General features: G+C 32.8%; 1 protein-coding gene across 1 annotated transcript in view; it reads right to left on the reverse strand.

Moving 5' to 3' along the window:
- Positions 1-4,173: 4,173 nt before the first annotated feature.
- LOC145678801 (carbonic anhydrase 2-like) overlaps positions 4,174-17,549 on the reverse strand; it is a 53,795-nt gene continuing 40,419 nt past the window's right edge. Inside the window, exons 5-8 of the mRNA XM_081749318.1 lie at positions 15,930-16,074; positions 13,777-13,882; positions 11,745-11,969; positions 4,174-8,911 (exon numbers count right to left, since the gene is read on the reverse strand). Of these exons, the coding sequence (XP_081605444.1) occupies positions 8,807-8,911; positions 11,745-11,969; positions 13,777-13,882; positions 15,930-16,074 (581 nt within the window). The 3' untranslated portion in view covers positions 4,174-8,806. The remainder of the gene's footprint in view (positions 8,912-11,744; positions 11,970-13,776; positions 13,883-15,929; positions 16,075-17,549) is intronic.

Genomic DNA, 17,549 nt, shown 5'->3' on the forward strand with positions numbered 1-17,549 from the left:
AACAACTAAGGTCAAATGTGCTATAAATGCAGAAATATTAACTTATTTGTGTAGAAATTGATTTATTTGTATAATAAAGTGCACAAAAGTTTGCAAATGGCGGACATCGCCATTTGCAATGGTTGGCCGACAGTAAAGTCGAAGTGCCTGAATTATAGTGTAAAGAAATTGACAGCAGTTGAAAATAAATTTCAGTAGATGCATGTAATATATAAAAAAAATATGTCAAAGTCAGGTTAATTTTAAAATTGCCAAAATAGGAATGAATTGAAGTCAAAATCGGGAAGGGGGTCCAGCGGGACGAAGAGGGCCAACTACCCAGTTAGTCAAGGTGTAAAATTGGGAAAAAGTGAAAATTAAATTAAATATAGATGAATAGAGTAATTGTGTGTGAGTGTAGATGTATTTGTGAGTAAATGTGTGGAATGAATGTATGACGTGCACTTTTCACTTAATCCCCTTACTTTTCTGCATCACACACCAGGGGATGTTAACACTATCACTGTCGCCGCTGAACTCAAGAGAGATTTGCTCTAATTTTTCATTATTATTTTAATTTTAAACAATTTTTACTTTATACCAATTTTAGTATGATACAATTATAAAAATATTTGGCACACTTTAATTACGTTTGGCGCCACTTATTTCCCCCTTAAATACTTAATAAATAGTGAAAAAAAGTCTACTTATTCGTCCATATTGGACAAGCCAATCTATAAAACCAATTTTACATTATAAGAATCTTTAGCGATATCGTCGACTTGGCATACTTAAACTGCGACTTCGAATAATGGTTATTACTCGCAAAAGGACGAAAACAGAAACAGCATAATAATATGAAAGTTTGAAGTTGGAAAATTTCAGTGTTTTAACTTAAATAAAAATAAAATCTAATCATAGCAAACAAATATTTATTATTGTTTATTATTAATTTATTTAAGATTCTCTCTGGTCAGATTTTTTTTTTTTTTTTTTTTTTTTAATTACACTTAGTTCCGAAGCTACAATGAGCAGCACTCAACCTTCTAGCAGCTGTAGTTCTCTTTAGAAGTGCATATTTATTAATATTCAAGTTTTAATGACAAAGAATAAAAGAATTCTGTCACTTCATCTGTAAATAGTTTCTCAATTAATGATTTGGAGGAAGCTTCATACTACATTTTGTGAAATATCATCGTCGCTTGAAGGAAGAATAAATATCTACAAACAGGCAGTCCTGATCATTTCTACGTTTTAGCTCATCCATAATCATTTCTACATCTTAGACATGCTCTGAAAAAACCAATAGTATCAAGATGCTGAAACGTAGGTGTCAGTCTACATTTCGCCTTCGGACATTGTTTTTAATAAAAATCATTTTTTGTATTAAAATGGTAAATTTCGAAGTATCCCTAAGCACTAACAAAATACACTTGGCCTTTAGATTATTAATATAGCTTATTCTCAAAGTGATGAAAGAAATATTGAAAAAAAGAGGGTTAAAAGATATAGAACGTCTAGTTATAACTAAAGTAACAGGTAGGGCCGGCCCTAGGCAAATTTGCCACCCTGTGCAATAGTATCATTTTGCGCTCGCCCCCTTTTTTCTCCTCAGGAAGAACAAATGTTAAAAGCACGATTTTAAGTATGATACCCCATCATGAACAACGAAGGGGAGGGAAGTGGACTTGTACTCAGAAAGGCCTAAACACTACAAATGCAATCCCATTATGTTTGTTGTTTTCTTTAAGTAATAATCTACGATATTAGTGAAAGATAAAACACAAACACACTTACAGAGGAAAGATGGTAATCCCGTTTTACAGAATTCAATATCGAGCTTCAATCTCGATATATCAGTTTACAATTTCGGTGTAACTAGCTCTTTAATCTTGATTTCTTGATTTTTCTAGTACATCTGTTAAAAAATTTTAAAACATGTTTCCACCTTTGATGATAAAGAACTTGTTTGTGACAAAACTGTGATAACTAACTAAATGGAACAGGTGTTCGCTACTGTTCGAGAATTGAATTCTTGTATTTGACAAGAATCAAGCAATTCATTTTGGAATTTGTTTGACCATTTACTTTATCACTGTCCATGTGACCTTAAACTAATGAGACCTACACATGATTTATGAATGTAGTATTCAAATAGGTCAGCTTAGTAAATTTAATAATCATCATTATGGAAACTGTTTCCGACAAGAAATATTTACCTATTTTAAGTAATATAGTTATGACAGATTTCGCCGCTGCTCGAAAATTCCTTCCCATGCAAATGCACGTGTTTCACACATGGTAGAGCCGGTCCTGATAACAGGTTTGACATTAGAAAATTTGAGCATAATCTATCACCGTGATCTCTAAGATTAAACTGTAGTAACTTACTTACGTATTATACAGGGTGCGGCACGTAAAACCGGCCCGTTGTAATATTCTGGTATATTGTGTTTTTGGCAACACTTAAATAATCTACCTTCCTACCAAGAGATGGCGTGTCGAGGTCGGGTCGACTTACGTGACCTGCAGCAGTCACGTGCAGCCGCAGCCAGTGAAACTTGTCGAAACCAGTTGAGAAATAGGCCTCGTTGTGTTAAGCCGGGTGAGTGTCAGTGTGTGATAATGCCGTATTCGATACCCGAGCGTGTTGCCATTGTTGAAGGGTTCATTCTCACTGGATCTTTTGTGAAAACAAAGAATTTGTTTCAGGAGAAATTTCCAGGACGTTCTGTGCCAGCAAAAAGCACCATTCAGGAATTGATTGAAAAATGGCGGCGTACAGGATCGGTTCAAAATGCTCTCAGGAACAGACGACCATCTGTCTGCACACCTGAATTAAAGATGCAGGTGGAGGAGATAATGACAAGAAGTCCTCGAAAGCCAACCAGGAGATTGAGTCAACAGGTTCATGCGAGTGAGAAGTTGCAGACGTGTTTTAAGGGGACTGAAGTTAAAACCGTACCGGATAAGTGTTGTGCAAGAACTGAAGGAGCCTGACCTGCAGAAGAGGGTGCATTTCTGTTCATGACTGTTGAGCAATGTTGCCAGTGGTTTCTTGGATCCACTAATGCTCATCATGAGTGACGAGGCGTGGTTCCACCTGTCTGGGTACGTAAATTCCCAAAACAACCGGTATTGGTCGACAGAAAATCCACACGCAATCCACCAGGTACCCTTGCATGATGAGAAGATTGGTGTTTGGTGTGCCATTTCCGCCACACGCGTTATTGGGCCCATATTCTTTGAGACGACAGTGAACAGTGACGTGTATATGGGAATCCTGGAGGAGTTTTATACACACTTGACCGAAGAGGAGCGTCAGTTATGTTACTTTCAGCAGGACGGTGCAACATGCCACACATCAGCTGCATCATTGTCCCTTGTGCATGAGATGTTTACACCAGAGAGGACAATCAGCAAAGGCTTGTGGCCTCCTCGCTGCCGTGTCGTGACAAAACGCTGTAACTTTGGCGAAGAAGTTTTGCGAAAATGAGCCTTAAAGTTTTCATCCGAAAATGTGATCTGTATCGTGTAGAAATAGTGTATCTTGACTTTGGAAACACGTGGTTACATGTAATGTTACGTAAATGCATGTTGTGTGATTAAATTTGGTGAAAAGTGATTGGTTGACCATTATTGCCTAGTTACACTGGTTCTACACGATACAGATCACATTTTCGGATGAAAACTTTAAGGCTCATTTTCGCAAAACTTCTTCGCCAAAGTTACAGCGTTTTGTCACGACACGGCAGCTCGGTCACCAGACTTGTCCACGTGTGACTTTTACTTGTGGGGACTGTTAAAGGGAAGAGTATACGAAACAAATCCACACACAATTGAAGAACTCAAGACCAGGATCCAGGATGTCACCAATAGCATTACAACACAAGAACTGACAAGGGCATATATGAATCTACTCAATCGTGCTCACATGTATGTTGAAGTGGGCGGAGAACACTTTCAGCACCTGCTGTGAAGGCTGCTGTGAAGGTGAGTAGTCATATTCAATACATTACATTTCATTTATGTATTGTAGTTAATCATATTCAATACATTACATTTCATTTTATGTGTTCACTTTACGGGCCGGTTTTACGTGCCGCACCCTGTAGTATATGGTGCTTGAATTCTACGTATATCTTTAAATATTCAGCTACAACCATTGACAAAGATGTAAAAAAAATAAAAAAATGCGTTCCTTTTTAAATATTTATTTCAAAGTGAACAAAATAAAATGATACAAAGAAGGGAGAAATTGTGTACAGCAATAAAAGAATATGAAAGTTGAAAACAAAACATTTAAAAACAATAATTTTCTCAGGTACTTATATGGAAAGTTTTCTGTCTAAATACCATATAAGAAATAGTTACATTCAAAATGAGATACAACATATAAATACACATAATACATAAATTAACGAACACATACAGTAAAAACACATACACACAAAGATCATATATCAAGTGTAAACAAGAATAAAACACAAATTATGAATTAGCTGGAATGGTTTTTAATATATAATCCGTGTTTTATTTGGTTTTACACCCATTTCGCTGAAATTTCAAAACACATGGTGCTCCGAAACGTCAGTGGAGTGAATTGAAAACCTAACTAAACACATATGAAGCACCAAAATAATTCCAATTATATAACTCACAAAGAGTGAAAAAAGTGACGGACTAGGCCGAAACTCAAACCCGGGACCTCCGGCATACCGTACCGATGCGTTAACCACTACCTCGAGTGTGAGAGAGTGGGTGGCTGTTTTGGGAAGCGGACTGGGTGGCGTAGTAGTTAACGCATCGGCACGGTATGCCGGAAGTCCCGGGTTTGAGTCTCGGCCCAGTCAGTCACTTTTTCACTCTTTGTGTATTATAAAATACGCACCTACAGAGGGTCTGGTGTGTTACAAACATAGTTGTTCCCTTCTTTAATTCGAATATAATTCCAATTGATTCATATTCGTATTCATGAAAACATCATAAAGTATAAAACAAACTAGTGCTTTAAAGAGAACAGAAAAGAACAAACAACTCTTTGACCATTTTCGTAATTAACTTTGGTTTAACGTGTTTTTTCTTTCTTTTTTTCTTTATTCAATAATAATGTACTTCATACCTAAGTGCAATATAATACAATGAGTTCTTATCCTAAATTTATAGATAATACATTATTATAACAACAAATACATACAATTGTTTTATATCATTCTAAGAAAATCAAACTTGTACTTCATGAAAATCAAACTTGTACTTGTACTTCGGTAGCATGATTATGATTTATGTGAAGCAAAAATACTAACATGATTAGATGCTTTCTTTTTTTAACTGTTTTAACAAAAAATGCGAATTTTTAAACAAATGTAAGTATTAACAAACCAAACACCTTGTCCTCCCTGATAACATGTTAAACATTGTGTTAAATTTTCAAAAGATAAGGTTTTTCTCCCAATTACATCAAATGTTGTTCATTTTTTTGAAGACTTTTCCAGGATTTAATTTCTCTTTTCTTTACTTTTTCCGAAAAATTTGCTCTTTTTATTTGCCAGTTACAAACAAATGGGATGAATGTATTATCTTTTCTAGTAGCAGCTCTTAGGAGAAGTCATATGGGTAGAAACTAAGCTTTTATCGTTTGAAATTAAGAGAAGGAAACTTACCTGATGTATTAATTCTTACATTTGATACAAAATTAGTACATTAGCTAATTCTCTTCCCTTAGTTTGAAGCAATAAAACTTTTATCAATTTTTACCAAAATGTAACTTCCCTTAAGAGCTGCCACTATTTTTTCTTTAAGTCTTTTCAAATATCTTGTCAACTTCTCAAAACAAATTTTCAAGTATTATTTCTTCCACGCCATTTCCCACCCATCCTCAGAACTAGGAAAAATTAAATTGTTCTTGTCAATATATCAAAATAGCGTCCTAGTGCATCTCCCTCATATTTTGATTTTGTCCTCCTACACAAAATTTGCAAGAAGAAATACTGATTTCAAGGTGATTTCCACCTCTAAAGAAGAGCTCTAAATTGATAGAATTACAACATGTCATGACGAAAATGTACAAAACTAATTATAACAAGTAAGAATACTAAAATTTCTAAGCATTATGTATAATAATATCATAAATACTGGTTTTGCTATATATGATTTATTGATATCATCATACAAATAGGTTATATTTGTTTGAGCAACTCGTAATTTTTTTTAAAAAAATGCTTGAAGAGACTTGCCATTAATGAGTGGCATGAATTTGATGTTAATAAACCCGGCAAAATAGGAAAATTTGCAAAATTTAGGTCTTAGATTTATCGGAATACCAATTGTTATTAAACTTAGATATTTCTCAAATAGTTTTCTGACATAATTATCAGCACAAGATCTTTAATAACATCTGTTAAAAACAGCGCCATTGTTAACTTTTAGTCTGTTTATATAAGATTCGGTGTCAAATATAGAAGTAAAAGGGGGGAAATAGAACAGGTGATTAGTTTTCGATACTTGGGTGCTGTAATTAGTGATGATATGAAATGTGAACGTGAAATAAAAGCAAGGTAAGGAATGGCAAAAGAAACCTTTAGGAGGAAGAAAAGTCTGTTTTGTAGGAATTTGAATAAAGAGTTGAAAAAAGACTCATAAACGTTTTGAGACAGTGGAGTATTGTACTATAAGTGTCAGAAACATGGACATTACGCAAGAATGATGAAAAACGACTGGAAGTTTTCGAAATGTGGGTATGGATAAAAATGGAAAGAAATAGCTGGATCGAGCGAAAAAAGAATGAGGTGTTAGAAATGGCAACAGAAAAAAGAACAATTTTAGATATTATTAAGAAGAGAAAGAGAAACTGGTTGGGACATTGGCTAAGAAGGAACTGTATTATGAGGGACTTGCTAGAGGGTGTGGTGACAGGAAAAAGAGGGAGGGAGCGAAGGATACTACAATTAATAGACGATATCAATATAGAACAATCATACGTGAAGACGAATAGGTTAGCGGAAGACCATGAAGCATGGAAGCTTCTCAGTTGCAGCAAGTGACCTGCCAATAATGGCAGAATACTTATGATGATGATGATGATGATGATGATGATGAGAGCAAAATACATTCAAGTAGGGATATGAAAGAAATAAATGAAATGAAGACATTGAAATGTCCCTAATATCAGCAAAAAACTAAATAAGGTTTTCATATGAATGAATATATTGAAAAGTCATACAAGTGCCGGTATTGTATACCATTAAAAAATATACTGGACAACCACATGTGGAAAAGAAAAAGATAATTTCACTTTAAATATTGACATTGGTTGTAACACTTCACATCTTCTAGGTATGTTCAAATCTTTTCGTTTTGTTAATCACTATTCCTAGGATCAACTTATACCGTTTAAATTGCTTCTAGAATTTCGCTATTACCGCTAACTCTAATATTTTGCTAATATTATATTAAAGATGATGTTTAAACTTACTTCCAGATCAACAATGGTCTTAACACTTCGTTATTTACTAGTACTTCCATTCTATTGCTAAATTTTGCAAACTAATCAAAATCTTGAATTGAATACTATTATTAATCTATAATACAAAATTCTGAAATGTCTCTTTTGTATTCAAATATGAATAAATTTTAAAGATAATGACAATGTTTATACTTTAAAATTTAATTATTTTTATCAATGAGTAGAATTGCCTTTAAAACATAAGTAAGTACAAGGGTATTTTTTTAAAAAAAAAACATAATGTACTATTTTTGCGAACATGTTTCTGATTATTAAATTTGTAATTGGTTTTTCATTGTTTCATATTTACTTTAGAGTTTTATGCACGCTATTTGTATATAGCTCATGATTTTTTTTTTCTTAACTTTCTTTATTTGATGTTCTGTAATACTTTTTTTATGTTATTATTATTATTAAGCTACTGTGGATCTCTTATAGCCAACTCATAGTAGCTTTGGGGATGCTATACCAAACGTTATCAGATTTGGAGGCCTAAGTAAAGTTGTAGATAACGAGGAAATTCAGTTTACAATAATACAATATTTCGCACTCACATTTTTAAAAATATACGCCTACTTAACTAGTATCTGCAATTGTGCTTTACTAACAATTCCAGTCATTTCCAAACATCATGTTACAAATTAAAAAAAAAAAAAAAAAAAAGATTTATGCTAAAATTAGTCATAAAAATACGAAATAAGTAATTCGGGTTCACCAGCATCCTATCTATATATTAAATGGATCCGAAATTGTCTGTGTATTCCAGGAATAAGTTTCCGTCTTTCGTAACTAAAGAAAGTTGAAGGATGAAAGAAACAATAGTTTCCAAAGTATTCTAAAAGATGATCCAAAAAAAGGGACTGAAACGTTTGCTCTTTTTTCTATGAGACTTAAATTTAAAAAAAAAAAAAAAAAAAAAAAAAGTATTTTCTAAATTCTCGTACAGTAACTTCACGTTTGCGTATGGACAGATACATTTTGTACTTTGTTAAACATACATTCAAACAAAAGTGAACAACAGTATTCTATTTTATCAATAATTTTTGAAATAATACACAATTTTTAGTTCGATTTTTATGGTAACTAGTAGATTTGTATTCTGTCCACAGCGAAAAAATTTGTACTGAAATGGGTCAACTCACTCCTAAAATGTTAATAAAAGATTATACAGCGGAGATCAGTATGGAATATTGCTGTCGATTGTACAGTATGAAATTATACTGTCAACTTCAATTTATAGATTTTTTTTTTTTTTTTATCCAGAATAATAGAATAATATACAAAATAATAATAGACAGTTAATTTAACGAAGTGCTTTCATCATTAGCGTACATAAGCTATCTGTCGACCGTTTAATTTTTGGACAGGTCTAAAATTTGACAATAGGGTGTCACCTTCTTTGCTTCTTACTGAGCGGAACTGTCCCAACTGGAAAGAAGATAAAAAAGAATAATACTCATTAACATTTAGAATTGAAATAGTGTTAATTTGAGTGTGAACTAAAAGTAAGAAAAATATTAAGAAGTAACTTGATTTAGTATTCAATTGGTAGTTGTTAATGATAAAACTGTGATAATGCAATTCTTTAGTTCAATGTTAGGTCACTCCAAGTGTACCTATCACTCCAAACAGTGCTGTAAACACTAGTTTGCGAAGGGTTGAGACTAATTGCAGTCTACAGAGATAAAATGTCAACATACAAGTGTAAATTTAGTTGAAATAATAACAAAAATTGAAGTCTCTTCATTAAAATTGGTGAGAGTAAACCTGTTTCACTGTCAGTAAGAAACAAGCAAAAAGGCTAATATTCACCGCAAAAACTAGCAGAGTTTTCTTCTACATGTAAGAAACGTTTTCGGAAGAACCTTATTCCATCTTCAGCTTACTTAAAATTCAAAAGAGTGGTCTCTATCGTGTAAAATGTCAGTGTGATAAAGTATATATAGGTCAAATAAAAAGAGAATATTTACACTAGAATAACTGAACACATTCGTACATTGAAATCTCGGAGCCTGCAAAAGTTATCTGGTCTGGCAACACTCTTATAGATTATAACCATAACATCGCAGATTCATGTTTAATAGAGAAAGCAAGAACAGCAACGGAACGAAAACTCAAAGAATCATATTACATCTATAAAGAGAAACCTATAATTAATTTAGAGAAAGGAGAAATAAATATGATTTGGAGTAATCTTTATACTACATACTTTCGTCATCTGAAAAGCAAGGAAAGAAAACAGTGAACAGCAGTGAACAATGATAATGAATGTCTATTTGTATGTGTTTAATTTTTGACAGAAGATTTGTGATTTACATTCCTTAATCCTTTTAAACATTTTTTGCTCTTCTACATTCTCCTTCATGTTTTTAATCCTCTTTGAATTTTAAGTAAGCTGAAGATGGAAGAAGATTCTTCCGAAAGCGCTTCTTACATGGAGAAGAAAACTCTGCTATTTTTTCGGTGAGTATTAGCCTTTTTGCTTGTTTCTTACTAAATATCATCACCGCTCGCAATATTGTGATACTGTTTCACTGTTTTTCAAAACTAATACAAGAAGAAAAAAATAACAAACTTATTTATTTTGTATATTTTTTATTTACTTTTGAAATTTATATATATTTTCCAACTAATATATTTTATTTAGTTCTGTAACTTTTTTAACATATAGCTTAGTCATTTTGTATAATGTATAAAATTTAAAAAGAAAAGTTGTAAAAAACTAAATAAAATATACTAGTTGGAAAAGATATACAAGTTAACGTACAAAAGTTAGAAAAGCAAGCAAACAAAAACTTAGATATAATGGCCACAAAAGAAACTAAAGTAAATGAGGGGGCCCTGTAATTATAATCGTGTTCTTAGTCCATGATCTTAATAATAATAATAAAATAATAATAATAATAATAATAATAATAATAATAATAATAATAATAATAATAATAATAATAATAATAATAATAATAATAATAATAATAATATAATAATAGTTACATATTATATAAGCATATAAATAGATATGAAACTGGTGAGATTTTCCTGAGTTTTCCTCGTTTCACACCAGGTAAATGCCCAGATGTACCTAACATACAGGTTCTAGGTCGCTTCCTTCCTTTCCCAATTCTTTCTTTCTTCCCTTTTCTCGGATAGTGTAATCGCCGAGGGACGTCATCCCTCAAAACGTGACGGGCTAACATAGCCATAGATGTCGAAAGCCGAGAAATCTAATCCTAAGTAACATCTAGGTAAGTTTAGAAGAAAATGGGAAGACAACATAAAACAGGAACTTGGAAACGAAATATGTGTTAACCTCGACTGGATTGTTTACTTAAAAGTAAATAACTGATGTATTTTTAATCGAATTGTTGAAATAAAGTAGTTCAAAGAGCACAAACAACGTGTAAGCGTTAAATGCCAACAAAGTTGAGTTTTAATTTATTGCAATGGCTACATACTCAATACTTTCTTAATTCATACTATTCCCTGTTCAGCGTAAGCTCTGAACTCTGATAAACCAAATATTTGTATCCTTCCGCTTATCACAAATACGATTGGCTAGTGATGTATCACTCCCCACGGGGAGGAGCAAATTATACACGTGCATTTTGACAATACTGTCTCGTGTTGTCCAGATACTTACAGCAGCAGCAGAAAAGAAAGAATAAACTCGAAAGATTAAAAGAAAAATGTTTGAATTTCGCTGATAAACAGTTGTTGCTTAGTGAGTAAAGGTTTACCTTGTTGGTGTTTCACCGCAGCACTCGTGGAACCGGATTCATGTCAGTCGTCTTTCAGGCTTTAAAAGCAGAACACGCCTCCACAGTTGAATTGGCGCCATAATACTGCGCATGATTAGTGTTTACTTCTATTGTTTCATTAACCACACTCGACTGCAGTATTATTATATAATCCGTATTATATTTTTGTCATTTATAATAAAATAGCAGTTTTATATGGATCTTCATAGTGAAAGTAATAATCAAATCATATGAATTATTTTGCGGAGGAGTACAAGCGTCGTTAGGCCAACTGATATATATAAATGATCGAAAGTGACCAATAGTTTTCGCGGTCGCTAAGATGAATACTAACACTTCCGATGTCGTTTAAATTCAAACTTGGGCTCCATTGTCTTTTATGTCCAAAATGAAACGTATTCTCCCCGTGCGAAGAACGGGTATTCAGCTAGTAATTATTATTAGGTAAATGGTATGATGGAAAAATGAAGTACATAGGTGATATAGGTGAAAAGAAATCTTACCTGTTCTCTGGTGATAGTCAAGGGATCCAGATATATGAGAAATGTAACCACTTCATTGCACGGTGGTGTTGTCAAAGATCCTTCATATGTTACGTAGTTGTCGTTGAAGATTGGTGCTATTTCATCTAAAGAAAACACAGTGATATTTGCTTTTTCGTCAACATTTCTAATCAATCTCACAGAGTCCACGACTCGCTGGATATCTAGATTTGGTCGAGTTGAAAGCTACAAATGAAACATTTAAACTGAATACTATCTCTCTGTATAAATAATTAAATATGAATATTGTTATATGCGCACAATAAAAGCAAAAGAACTTCAAAATCAACATCCTAAAGATTGCAGATTTTACAAAAGGTTACAAGGTGCTTAGGAAAAAAAAGAAAGAAAGAAAAAACGAATGGCGCCCACGGACCACAGAGCACTATTCTACAGGCCAAAATAAATCGAAAATGTTATACGATGGTATACCTTCCGAAGCCTCTTTCAGCCGCTATGAGGAATCAACATTTCACAATGTGGCAACGTCGCAGATTAACTTGGAGTCATTAGTATTGCTCTATGAATACAAGCAGTTGAATCGATTACTACACTATGTATACCTGCCGAGTATAGCTGCCATCTGGAAAGAATCGATATAACTATTTGATAGATTGGTATATCTAATCTATGGTTCTTTATTTGCAACGTTGCCACATAGTGCAATTTGTGTCTCCGAAAGGTATACAAAGATATATATATATATATATATTTTACTTTATTTTGATTTGTAGAATAATGCTCTGTGGTCCGTGGGGGCCAGTTTAAGAACACCCGATATATATATATATATATATATATATATATATATAGTGTTTTAAAAATGGCGCACACGGACAACAGAGCGCTATTCTTTAGGTCGAAATAAAGCAAATTTACTACATTCTGTAATGGTATACTCTCCAGAACTCCTTCAGCCTCTGTGGGGAATCAAAATTTCACAATATGGCAACGTTGCAGATTAATTTGGAACCATTAGCGTTGCGTTACTCTACAAATCCATCAAACAGTTGCATCAATTGTTACGCCAGTAAGTGGTGCTCGTGTCAATGTCTAACGACTTTAACTACCATCTGGAAAGAATTGATGTCACTATTTGATTTATTGGTATATTTTCCCTGTAGTTCTTTATCTGCGACGTTGCCACATAGTTCGCGTCTCTAGACAAGAATCCGAAAGGTATACAATTATGTATATTTTTCGCTTTATCTTGTAGAATAGTGCTCTGTAATCCACGGGCGCCACTTTTAGAACACCCGATATATATATATATATATATATATTACGAATTTTTAATCGCTTGAACATACATTTTTTTTTTTTTAATTTGTTCACTTCAATGTTCCATTTGATTTTGCATTAAACATTGCATTTTTAATAAATACGAAAATATCTTGTTTCTCTATCACAATGTATGTTTAATCAACGTTAACAAGTCGAAGATAAATCCTAATATTACCGAAACCCTCAATAACAATGTATTTGATTCATTTATAAATATTTAATTTAATTTAATTATATACTTCATGTGCTGAAAACAGCGTTATCGAAATATAGCACTGTACTATATAAGACAATTAAATACGTTTGTGTGCAATAGCAGTATGAATCATAAAATTAAATGTTAAATGTTACTGTACATAAATATAATTATAAATAATAATTATAATTATGATGATAATGATAAAATTAAAATGAAACGACGATAATAACGCATCTAAATTTTATAAACAAAATATTTAGTTAAATTTGATAAAGAAAAATCTTCTAACTAAGTTAAGCTATTGTATCCATTAAGTTCCAGTTTTTGTACCTGTCGCGTTGACTAACGGTAAATATTGGGACGGTATTTAGTCAAGAATAAACAGGAAATTTTCCTTTTTATAGCAAAATTATTTAAGCGAATGTAAACAGAACGATATTTATAATACGCAGATAGCAATTATAACTAAAACAACATACAGTGATGAAGAAACAAGTTGTTTGTACATACCGCCATGAAGTAAGTAACAACAGCAATTCCATCCGGTCTCCTCATTGCCTTTTCCATTGTACCATAGTTTTTCTTGAAAAACACAGCATGCATCTCTCCAGCGTACCTGGAATACAAAATCGGAACTTCAGAATAAAAAAATGGAAGATAATAGATAAAACTTTGATTTGTGATTATACAAACGATCATACCATGCAATCATTTTCAGGAAACCCACGTATAACAATAGGTATGTCTTTACGCTCGGAAAAGTGAAACAGACACACGAGTGGTGTACCTGCGAAATCATCAATGTTTTTGATATACAAGTACAAAGAGTAAAAAAATGCACGACTGGACCGGCTTATCGAAGCGATGCGTTAACAACTACGCTACACGGTACTCTCTTCCTGAACAGTTACACATTCTATTGGTCTTCAAGTTGGTGCTCAATCACTTTCAACCATTATGTACTGTACCTTCCATTGTGTATATATAATCCAGTTTCTACATTACAAAATATCTCTGACAGTTGATGTATACGGTAAGTAAAGGAAATTCTAGACAAAAGAAATATAAAGTAGACCAAATCCTCTATAGATGAGATTCAATGATATGCAAAGAGGGAAAATTGATTATTTCATCCATTATTATCTATATATATAGCATGATGCATCTAAAAACACCACCTGAAATACTGAAGAAATAAGAAATGCTAGCGATATACGGTTTGCGGTAAAAGCAATATCAAATGAGGCTCATCAAATGAAGATATGGTGTGGTAGGAAAAATATCGACAAATTGGAGAGGGACAAAGTGAAATTTTTGTAATGGATCGATAGACAGAAACATGAATAACATGAAAGAGCACACGTGGAGAAATACAATGCCATTTGTCTCATGCTTCTACTGCATATAGTAACGGAGATATTTCCATGGGGATGGTTGTAAAGCAAAAGACAAATGATCCACTTGACTGCCAGTACTGCGGTACGTATGAGCTGTCAGAAGTCATGGGAAGAGACGAAGAAACACGAACGTATGGCGTTCGAGAGGGAAGAAAAAAACATGAAACATCGACATCATCATTTATTTGACAGTGTACAGAACATAATGACATTGAGCATGGCAGTATGCCAGAGAACCATGGAGACTGACATGTGTAATAAGCGTAAACCTAATCTGTCAAAGTGTATGTTCAAAATGGTGGCCGCCTGATGCGATACAGACATCGAAGCGCACACGCAAAGATCGTTCCACAGAATGTAGCATCGCATGTGGAATGACTCTATAGATATATATATAGTCTGGTGTTGTTGGTACATCCCGGCAGACAATGTTCTTCAGTTTCCCCAGAGAGAAAAGTATAACGCTGGTAAATCTGGAGAACGAGCCAGCCAGACATATTTTAATTTATATGATATAAGCCCTATATGATTTAAATTGTCTCATTTTCTTATATTAATCAGATAAGTAAGTATTATGATTTGCTCTTTACAAAAAAGATCTATTACATTACGAAAGAAGGACATTGGTACATTTCTTCCCCTCATTAACTGCATCAAGTGTTCCTATATTTCGCTTTGGAAAGATGGTAATCCTATTAGGAGCTTATTTATTAAACATATTCTCTAGTGATACTTTAGTTCTTTTACAGAAGTAAATATCCCCCTCATTCTCCCCAGTAATTCAAACACCAAGTATAGCACTTCCTAAGACTAATATATTTACTGTAATTCTTCTTCAATGACCGCACGAGCTGAGTAATCTAAATTTGTATAACCACTCTGTAATAGACACCTCACATTTAGTGATAAGTTATCATTCCCATCAGTGTCCGATATTCAGAGATTTCACTGTATATGTATAAACTATGGGCCATGTTATCGAAAAATTCACTTCTTGCAACTAAAACATTCCGCTCACATAAATGAAAATATTTGTGTTCCTTATTAAAGTTTTTATTCGATTTATAAGGTGAAATAAAGTAGTACATACTATAAATTTATCAAGCAATCTCAGAAACTACCTTGAGGAAGTATTTTGGGCTTGAGCCTGGAGTAGTTACAATAACTATACTATAACTATAAGTATTATTTATCTTCTAACTTAGAGTTATATAGCAAAAACAAATTTCCATTTAATTACAAAAATAAAAAAGAGAAAATTCTTACGCTTGTCCGTCTAGTAAATGTTCACTTCCAGCAGAATCACTTTTCCCCCAGTGGAAATGTATTTCCTGAAACACGTAATTGCCATTAAGAGGGCCTCCGGAAATTGTAGGTTTTGAGTTTGATCTCCAACCTCCAGTCACATCCACTAGAAATTTTTAATAAATAAATAAATAAATGTAGATATAAATATAGATATATTGAAGTTGATAGAATTATATACTCTATAAATACCCTTATGTTTAATAGTATTAATGTCAAACTAAAATCTACAGAACTTTGTTTATCTAGATCAATGATCGCCAAACCGTCGATCGCGAGCTACTAGTAGCTCGCGGAGACATTTTCGGTAGATCACGTTAACGATTCGGTTGGCTCACTTTTATTCCTCCACTGAGCTGACGCTAACAACAGGAGACACTAACGACAACAACTGCTTTGTTTCTCTTGCATTGTGTATATTAGACATTTGCTAACTTGGGTAGTTTGAATTTTTGTGTGTATATTAGACATTTGCTAACTTGGATAGTTTGAATTTTTGTGTGTATATATTAGACATTTGCTAACTTGGATAGTTTGATTTTTGTGTGTATATATTAGACATTTGCTAACTTGGATAGTTTGATTTTTGTGTGTATATATTAGACATTTGCTAACTTGGATAGTTTGATTTTTGTGTGTATATATTAGACATTTGCTAACTTGAATAGTTTGATTTTTTGTGTGTATATTAGACATTTGCTAACTTGGATAGTTTGATTTTTTGTGTGTATATTAGACATTTGCTAACTTGGATAGTTTGATTTTTGTGTGTGTATATTAGACATTTGCTAACTTGGATAGTTTGATTTTTGTGTGTGTATATTAGACATTTGCTAACTTGGATAGTTTGATTTTTGTGTGTATATATTAGACATTTGCTAACTTGGATAGTTTGATTTTTGTGTGTATATATTAGACATTTGCTAACTTGGATAGTTTGATTTTTGTGTGTATATATTAGACATTTGCTAACTTGGATAGTTTGATTTTTTGTGTGTATATTAGACATTTGCTAACTTGGATAGTTTGATTTTTTGTGTGTATATTAGATATTTGCTAACTTGGATAGTTTGATTTTTTGTGTGTATATTAGACATTTGCTAACTTGGATAGTTTGATTTTTTGTGTGTATATTAGACATTTGCTAACTTGGATAGTTTGATTTTTGTGTGTATATTAGACATTTGCTAACTTGGATAGTTTGATTTTTTGTGTGTATATTAGACATTTGCTAACTTGGATAGTTTAATTTCATATTTACTAGGAATGTAGGTTTATAGGCAATAAACAAACGTAAGATTTAAAAGGAAGTTGGGTTCTTTTGGTTGGAAGCTCACAGCTGGCTTTAAAAACGGTACAATAGATCAGAAGCTTCATAAGTTTGGTGACCATTGATCTAGATTGTAATGATCATCTAGGATCAGGACAATATAAACTGGGAGAATGAAAAAATATTTTTAAAAAACTTTAATTCCAATATTAAACAAAATAAACTGTGTTTTCCTACAAGTCAACAAGAACCGTTGGAAAAGTTTCCGTGGCTGCATTAAGATACGGAACACAAGCTAAAAATTAACTTCA

Source organism: Thermobia domestica, chromosome 2, assembly GCF_964235325.1.
Source record: "Thermobia domestica chromosome 2, izTheDome1.hap1.1, whole genome shotgun sequence".
Classification (NCBI taxonomy): domain Eukaryota; kingdom Metazoa; phylum Arthropoda; class Insecta; order Zygentoma; family Lepismatidae; genus Thermobia; species Thermobia domestica.